The sequence below is a fragment of the Phyllobates terribilis genome, unplaced genomic scaffold (assembly GCF_046119375.1).
Source record: "Phyllobates terribilis strain yellow unplaced genomic scaffold, ASM4611937v1 Scaffold_13__5_contigs__length_258822181, whole genome shotgun sequence".
In the NCBI taxonomy this organism is placed as follows: Eukaryota; Metazoa; Chordata; class Amphibia; order Anura; family Dendrobatidae; genus Phyllobates; species Phyllobates terribilis.
The window spans coordinates 110,699,362-110,708,129 of record NW_027362773.1 but is presented as its reverse complement, the minus strand read 5'-3'; the positions used below and the strand labels follow the sequence as shown (position 1 = coordinate 110,708,129).

General features: G+C 41.1%; 1 protein-coding gene across 5 annotated transcripts in view; it reads right to left on the bottom strand.

Annotated features, from left to right (window-relative positions):
• Positions 1-1,467: 1,467 nt before the first annotated feature.
• Positions 1,468-8,768, bottom strand: part of KAT5 (lysine acetyltransferase 5) — a 45,592-nt gene continuing 38,291 nt past the window's right edge. For all 5 annotated transcript variants that reach the window (XM_073658410.1, XM_073658406.1, XM_073658407.1 and 2 more), the window contains 4 exons: positions 3,875-3,968; positions 3,626-3,785; positions 3,058-3,139; positions 1,468-2,379 (listed from right to left, as the gene is read on the bottom strand). In XM_073658410.1, the coding sequence (XP_073514511.1) occupies positions 2,245-2,379; positions 3,058-3,139; positions 3,626-3,785; positions 3,875-3,968 (471 nt within the window). In that variant the 3' untranslated portion in view covers positions 1,468-2,244. The remainder of the gene's footprint in view (positions 2,380-3,057; positions 3,140-3,625; positions 3,786-3,874; positions 3,969-8,768) is intronic.

Here is an 8,768-nt window from a genome sequence, read left to right as displayed (position 1 = left end):
ACTGAGGTGCAATCTTTGTAGCTGCGATACTCTTCCCTGTTAGGCCATTTTTGTGCAGTGCAATGATGGCTACACGTGTTTCTTTAGAGATAACCATGGTTAACTGAAGAGAAACAATGATACCAAGAACCAGCCTCCTTTTAAAGTGTCCAGTGATGTCATTCTTACTTAATCCTGACTGATTGATCCATTAACACAGGTGTGGGTGTTGAGGAGGACAGGGCTGGCGATCAATCACTAAAACTATGTTAGCTGCTCCTTTTAAGGCAGGACTGCAATGATGTTGAAATGTGTTTTGGCGGTTAAAGTTCATTTTCTGGGCAAATATTGACTTTGCAAGTACAGTAATTGCTGTTAAGCTGATCACTCTTTGACATTCAGGAGTATATGCAAATTGCCATTACAAAAAATGAAGCAGTAAACTTTGGAAAAATTACTATTTGTCTCATTCTCAATACTTTTGGCCATGACTGTACAATTAACAGAGCTAGCTATGGTTAGCTGCTGGATGATGAATCAATGTGATACTTTGCATTAACTTATTGCATCTTGTGGACACTTTTGGGTGCATTTATTGTCTCTGGCTGTTTTGATATGGAGACAGTCACACTGCTCCCTACAGGATGCAATGTACCATGTTTACTAAGGTGACTCCTGTTTTTTGATGGACATTTTTTTTTTTTTTTTTACAATTGTTTTTGGCACAAAACATTGTGCAAAAATTATGTGTGCACCAGGTTTGACAGGGTAAAGTAGCAATTTCCACCAATATTTTTTTTTTTTTAAGTGTATACATTAGCATACAAAATTGCAACCCAAGTCTTGGGTGATGGGCAAATAAATTCACTGGATTCTGGTCAGTATTTGTGACCATTAGACCAGAACCTCCTACCCTCCGCAGCTTCTCTCATGATAAGCAGACCTGGGGCGACGCGAACTAATCAAGAGAGCAGTCGCGGACGGTAGGAGGTGGTGTGCAGGGCTCCAATCCAGCAGCAATGGAGGAGCTGACATCCCATCTGGCCCAAGATCCTTGTAAATGTACTTGGTCATCATTAGTGATTTTACTTCAAATAGGTATGTTTACAAGTTGAACCAAAGTGGATCTATACGCCATGGAAAAAAAAAAAAAAAGTCCACAGCAGAAATAGACGCTGTGGATTTCGCCCAGTGCAATGTATAACACATGCAGATGTACAGTGGAAAGTTTGTGTGAGCATACAGTAAGTGTAACACACCCAGTAGTGTAGCAGAGAACATCTAGGGGTGTAGTACTGTTCACACCCAATTAGTGTAAATGCACACCCTTCTCTAGAAGTACAGCAACTCTTGAATGGTGCATGCACCTTCCTATACTCCGCACAGGACAACATACAAAAAGTGAAGGGGACCAATGTAATGGCAACTGTTTACCACCTCCATCATATACTGGAATAAAACTAAACCAGGTTCCTGAAACCTCAAAAGTACAAATAATGCATTGCCATTTTATTAAGAACCAGTAGTGCACTAAATGGGAGGGAAAAACGGCAATGCCATCAGTGAATAAATCAAACACAGAGCCTAGAAAATAATAAATAGGTGGAAAGACTCCTAGCCTCTTATGAAAACACTTTTTACATCTGCTATGAAACACCACGTGTCTATGTACATTTTATACAGATTTCTTGAGTCCAGTCTGCTGCAAAACATTTCCCTGAACTGCGGCAGAAATAGTTGATCACCAGAACAGACTTTTTTTTTGGCAATTATACTCTTGAAATGTTCACCCATGGGGCTGTCTCATGTCTCAGATCAGCACCTTACAAGCCGAGTCATAAGCTAACCCTTGCATGTAACTTGTCGATTCCTTCCAGCTATGTTCTTGTCTATTACCTAGGGCTGCCAGAAGACACATTAGACAATTAACAGTTGCAAGATACGAGCTCTGCTTACAACGTGGTCAGATCATCCATCAGCTTATAATTGTGCTTTGGCAGTAGGGTTTCCTCTGTCCATCTCTCTGCGCTCCTCCATTCACTGTCCGCCGCACACATTTATCAGCATTGGTCCTATCCTGTACTGAGCCACTACTTTATAATAAATTCTGCAGCTTCCAAGAAATACAAAAATGTTCATAGTTCAAAAAGATGCTCAAACTTGAGAAGCGGACATTCAGAAGTGGTCGTCTCTTGAATGCACTTGTGTCCATCCGGCTCAGCACAGTTTTACATCACAGCTCACTGGAGCCTTGCCCGTCTTCTGTCACCACTTCCCTCGCTTGCTCCAGTCCTTCGGTGTGAAGTGCAGGCATTTGGAATCTATCCTCAAAATCCTTTTCAGCATGGCTCTTTCATGACCTTCAACAATGTCTTCAGAGAGTGTCAGGATATACTGGCCCTGGAAAAAAAAAAATATATATCATATGGGTATATCAGAAGGTCTGTGTTACTTAAAAAAAAAAATCATATCATTTTTTTCCTCCAGACAAGTAAATTTTGAAGGTTTTGAGCGGCCGAGTCTCAAGGAGAATATAGGATTCCAGCCAAACCACCTAGTAAAGTACGGCATGGGCCTATTAAAATCAATGCATAAATGTGAAAATATCCCTACTTTGTCCTGAACAGAACACCCATTTATTACCTCCATGTGTCCTAATATAGATAGAAAGCAGTTTTCCAATATGGACAATTGATTAAAGGAGTCCAGGCTTGACAAAAATTTCTGCAGTCACTCAGTGTCAGCAGACTTCTGAATCGGGCTGGTGTATAGTGTGCACAGGATTCCCTAGTGAAAGCGGGCCGTCACGTGACCGCATAAATGCGATTTGCATACTTTAAGACACATGCCATCTAGACGTGCTCTGCCTCTCTAACAGAAGTGCATTAAGAGAAGCCAGATAACGTCTAGTCGGCCTGTGACCATGAGTATGCAAATAGTATACTTGCTGGCACAAGACCACCCGATTGCACAGCAATGCCAGGGAATCCTGATAGTGTGCATACTGCATGCCATCCTGATTCAGGAGTCTGTAGATTGTTCTGTCAAGCCTGGGCAATCCCTGTCTGTGATAGTTACCTTGTAGTAGTTGATGAGGTTCAGATACTGCAATGTGGAGATGACATCTTCCTTTTTAATACTGGTGATCTCACTGATTTCACTGCACAGATAAAACTTTGTATAAGTACATTTGTAACCTAAAGTGAGGCACTATATTCGAAGACTATATTATTACTGTGACCCATTACAAATACACAACACTGACATTTTAAGGCTATGTTAACACTTTCACTCTGGATATCCCTGCTAAAAAAAAAAAATAATAAAATTGATCCTTTACATAACTGATACAAACAAAAGAGGAGGGGGTCTGCTCACTATTATGGGGTCAATCTGGTATGTGCCCAGTTTTAGAACTAAGAAAAAAAAAATATCATGCATAGTTTGTTTTTTTTAATTGGAAAAGAAAAGTTATGTCAGACCCCATAATAATCAGTTCTGTACTGGATCCGTTTTGGGCATTAATTCCATTTTTTTCTGATCCTAAATAAGGAACTGTAATGTCCAAACTACAAGTATGAGTGCGGCTTAACATCGTTCATCGTCTTCTTTAATACCTTTCCTACCAAAGTGTATTATATCTTACTTGATCGTTATCTGCGGCCTCTCCCCGGTTTCAGTCTTCAGCTCCATTAGAATCTCTAAAATGGTTTGTGACCAATAACTGCGGTAGGAGAGGAGGCCCAAGTCAGACAGCGGCTTTTCAGGAGTCCCAGTCTTCCCCTCTACTTTAGATAATTCATAACCTAAATCAGTGATAACAGAAGTAAGGAACATGAGGGAATCGGAGAGAAGTTGAATGTTGGAAACCGAAACATCTTAAATGCTGACTTACTGAACTCAATCAGAAGTTTTCCATATCCTCTTCTCTGATAAGGTGGTAGCGTCAGGATACAAGCGACATTGTAATCCTCCGTTGACTCCTTCTCCTGCACACCGAGATCAAATGTGTAATTATTCTACATCTTTTTTTATTGGAAGAGCTGGAAAGTAGAAAATGGGATTAAGTGTTCATTGAGTAATGCAAATTGTCTCTACAGAAAGGAAGAGGATTTAATAAAGTCCTCTTCCTCTCTGAAGAGACAATTTGCATATTTAATTTCCCAGAGGAGCAAGCACGGTATTTAAGTCTCCTCATACTGGCTTGTCACTCTCCACAAGGAGAAAGGTTACCCCTTAGATCCTAATCTTAGCCTCTAACCTAGCCAAATCAGATCTCATACTTTGCACTGACGAGGGGCAATACCCTGAAACACGGTCTGCAAATTGAGATTCTGATTTGGCTTTTATTCTAAGTCATATTTCAAGGCTCCATTAAAGGGTCGATAAGGACTTTTAGGATTGCTACTTTTAATAGGTGGCGCTAGAGTTCAGGTCCTCTTCCACTCTGAAGAGACAATTTGCATATTTAATTTCCCAGAGGAGCATGCAAGGCGTTTAAGTCTCCCGATACTGGTATGCCAGACCTGCCATGTCACTCTCCACAAGGAGAAACCTTACCCCTTAGATCAATGTTCATTGAGTAAATTTACCACACGACCGTCCGATCAGGAGCGCCTCTCCTCTTGCAAAGCTAGGTCTACACGGGAGACAAGATCTCCAGCTTAGAAATTAGCAAAAAGATTCACAGGACCATGATCCAGCATTCACGACGGTATTCCTTGACAGCCAGTCCAAGGTCATGGCGTCGCAGGGGCCCAGGATGCTGGCATTCGAGTGCCAGCCGGGGACATTTGCATGGCCTTCGACTGGCTGTCATGAAGGGTCCTACTCATTTTCTTGCTCATTTCTACACCCAACCACAACTAGATTTACATTTTTTAAAGAAAAGGTTCCCACTTAAAGCGGTGGTCTCATCACACACATTGACATATCCCAGCAAAGTCTTATTGCACTGGCAAAAAAAGCGATGGGCAAAGACTGGCAAGTGAAGAAATCTTATTCTGTGCTAAGACTATTACTTTCTATCAGGCCAGGATCAGGTAGTAGAATTAAAAATCAAAGACTAATAACTGGTCTGCAATGATCACCAAAAGTCAGTCTGAACAAGGCCTTAAACTTCTGCTTATCCTGACATATTTTTTTTTTTAAACAGGAACCAGGACAGATCAGTTTTTTTTTTATATACAGTTCGGTCCAGACATATTTGGACAGTGACCGGATCTTTGCGATTTGGGCTCTGCATTCCACTATTTTTGTTGAAGTGGAGACTTTCACGTTTAATTAAAGGAGTTGAACATAAATATAAAACGTTTAGGAATTGCAACCATTTTTCTACAAAGCCTCCTCATTTCAGGGGCTCAAAAGTAATTGGACAAATTAACTTTATCATAAATAAGACATTCATTTTAATACATTGTAGAGAATCCCTTGCAGCAATGACGGCCTGAAGTCTGGAAGCAAACGCTGGTTTCCTCCTTTGTGAGGCTTTGCAGCTTTTAATGCAGTGACTTCAGCTGTTGCTTATTTGTGGGTCTTTCTGCCTTACGTTTTTTCTTGATCATGTGAAGTGCGGCTCGATGAGGCTGAGATCTGGTGATGAATCGGCCATTGCACAATATTCCACTTCTTCGCTTTCGCTGTATGTTTTGGGTCATTGTCCATCTGTCCTGTGAAACGTTCGATCAACCTTGCTGTATTTGGGTGCATCTGAGCAGAAAGTATCGCCCTGTACTCTTCAGAATTCATCCGGCTCCTTCTGTCTTCAGTCACATCATCAATAAACACTAGTGACCCAGTACCATTGGAAGCCATGGATGCCCCCGCCGTCACACCGCCTCCACCATGTTACAGAAGATGTGCTGTGCTTTGGATCATGAGCTATTCCAAGCCTTCTCCAGAAGTTCCTCATCCCATCATTCTGGTACAGGTTGATCTTAGTTTTGCTTTGTAAGAACTGGGTGGCATATTTAGATGTTTTTTTTGGCAAAGTCTAATCTGGCCTGTCTATTTTTAAGGCTGATGAATGGTTTACACCTTGTGTTGAACCCTCTGTATTTGCTCTCATGAAGTCTTCTCACTATGGTAGACTTAGATACTGAGACACCTACTTCCTGGAGAGTGTTCTTCACTTGGGTGGATGTTGCGAAATGTTTTTTCTTCACCATGGAAAGGATTCTGCCATTATCCACCACTGTTGTCTTCTGTGAACGTCCAGGCCTTTTTGGAGTTCCCAAGCTCACCAGTGCGTTTTTTTTTTTTTTTGCAAAGTGTATCCAAACAATTGACTTGGTCTCTTCTGACATTTTTGCTTTCTCTCTGTTTGATTTCTTTTTTTTTTTCAGCCTAATGAGGTAACAGCACATTTGAAAGAATGTTGTGGGTTCACAGCAACAGCTTCCAAAAGAAAATGCCACACCTGGAATCAGCTCTAGGCCTTCTATATGCTTAGTTTATGATGGATTAACGAGAGAATAGCCCATGAAGTCCATTAAAGAGCTGTCCAATTATTTTGGTCCAGTTAAAAAAGAGGCAGCCACATATTAAAGAGCAGTAATTCCTAAACCCTTCCTCCAATTAGGATGTGAATACCCTCAAATTAAAGCTAAGAGTCCACACTTTATGCCCATATTGATTATATAACTGTATCTTGAATATGTTTTGGTAAACAGCTAAAATGTCAAAACTTGGGTCACTGTCCAAATATTTCTGGACCTAGCTTTATATTACAATAGATCCAACTGGGCTACAATGGGTTTGTTAGGTTACTGTCTGTCTTTCTTTCTCCTCCTTTTACTGGAAGAAATTGTAAACCACACTACTCTAGATGTCAAAAGGAAACGGAAACCCAAGGTAAAAGAAATAACGCAAATAGATAATAAAAAGCTTCATCTAAAATCAAGACTTAACCCCTTAAGCCCCGAGGGTGGTTTGCACGTTAATGACCAGGCCAATTTTTACAATTCTGACCACTGTCACTTTATGAGGTAATTACTCTGGAACGCTTCAACGGATCCCCCTGATTCTGAGACTGTTTTTTCGTGACATATTGTACTTCATGATTGTGGAAACATTTCTTCGATATCACTTGCGTTTATTTGTGAAAAAAACGGAAATTTGGCGAAAATTTTGCAATTTTCAAAATTTGAATTTTTAAGCCCTGAAATCAGAGAGATATGTCACACAAAATAGTTAATAAATAACATTTCCCACATGTCTACTTTACATCAGCACAATTTTGGAACCAAAATTTTTTTTTGTTAGGGAGCTATAAGGGTTAAAAGTTGACCAGCGATTTCTCATTTTTCCAACAAAATTTACAAAACCATTTTTTTAGGGACCACATCACATTTGAAGTCACTTTGAGAGGTCTTTATGACAGAAAATACCCAAAAGTGACACCATTCTAAAAACTGCACTCCTCAAGGTGCTCAAAACCACATTCAAGAACTTTATTAACCCTTCAGGTGCTTCACAGGAATTTTTTGAATGTGGAAGAAAAAAATGAACATTTAACTTTTTTCACAAAAATGTTACTTTAGACCCAATTTTTTTTATTTTCACAGGGGTAACAAGAAAAAATGGACCCCAAAATTTGTTGTGCAATTTCCCCTGGGCACGCAGATACCCAATATTTGGGGAAAAAACACTGTTTGGGCGCACGGCAGGGCTCGGAAGGGAAGGAGCGCCATTTGACTTTTTGATTGTAAAATTTGCTTGAATAATTAGCGGACGCCATGTTGTGTTTGGAGAGCCCCTGTGTGCCCAAACTTTAGAGCTCCCCCACAAGTGACCCCATTTTGGAAACTAGACCCCCCAAGGCACCTATCTAGATGCATAGTGAGCACTTGGAACCCCCAGGTGCTTCACAAATTGATTCGTAAAAATGAAAAAGTGAAAAAAATAAACACTTTTTCATTTTTATGAATCAATTTGTGAAGCACCTGGGGTTCCAAGTGCTCACTATGAATCTAGATAGGTGCCTTGGGGGGTCTAGTTTCCAAAATGGGGTCACTTGTGGGGGAGCTCCAAAGTTTGGGCACACAGGGGCTCTCCAAACGCAACATGGCGTCCGCTAACAATTTGAGCCGATTTTCCATTCAATTCGTTAGCGGACACCATGTCGCGTTTGGAGAGCCCGTGATGTGCCTAAACAGTGGAGCTCCCCCACAAGTGTCCCCATTTTGGAAACTATACCCCTCAAGGATTTTATTAAGGTGTATAGTGAACATTTTGAACCCAGAGGTACGGCACAGAATTTGTTTACATTAGGTCATCATATTGAATAAGTTGTCATTATTCTTGAGCGCAAGTGCTCGCTACTTGAGTTTGCATCGGGTACTCAGGTATGCACCATGTACAGCGTGTGCTCGAGTGACATGCTCGAGTCCCTGCTCCGCATGTTTCACGGTTATTAGACACCCAAAAAAAAACATGCGGGGATCGCTCGTGCATGGCAGGCAATCCCCGTAAAGCTTTTTGGCTGCGAAGCATATGGGGCAGAGACTCGAGCATGTCACTCAAATACCCACGATACTCAATGCATACCAGAGCACCCGATGCAAACTCAAGTAGCGAGCACTTGTGCTCAACACTAGTCGCCATATCGTCATCTTTTTTTCTTACTTTTGAAAAAAATCCCAACCCCAGCCCTAACCCTAGCACAACCCTAGCCCCAGCACAACCCTAGCCCCAGCACAACCCTAGCCCCAAACCCAGTCCTAACCCTAGCCCAATCCTAACCCAAGAGTTTATTTTTGACGCCGTTCCTTGTGCGGTATAAGTGATTA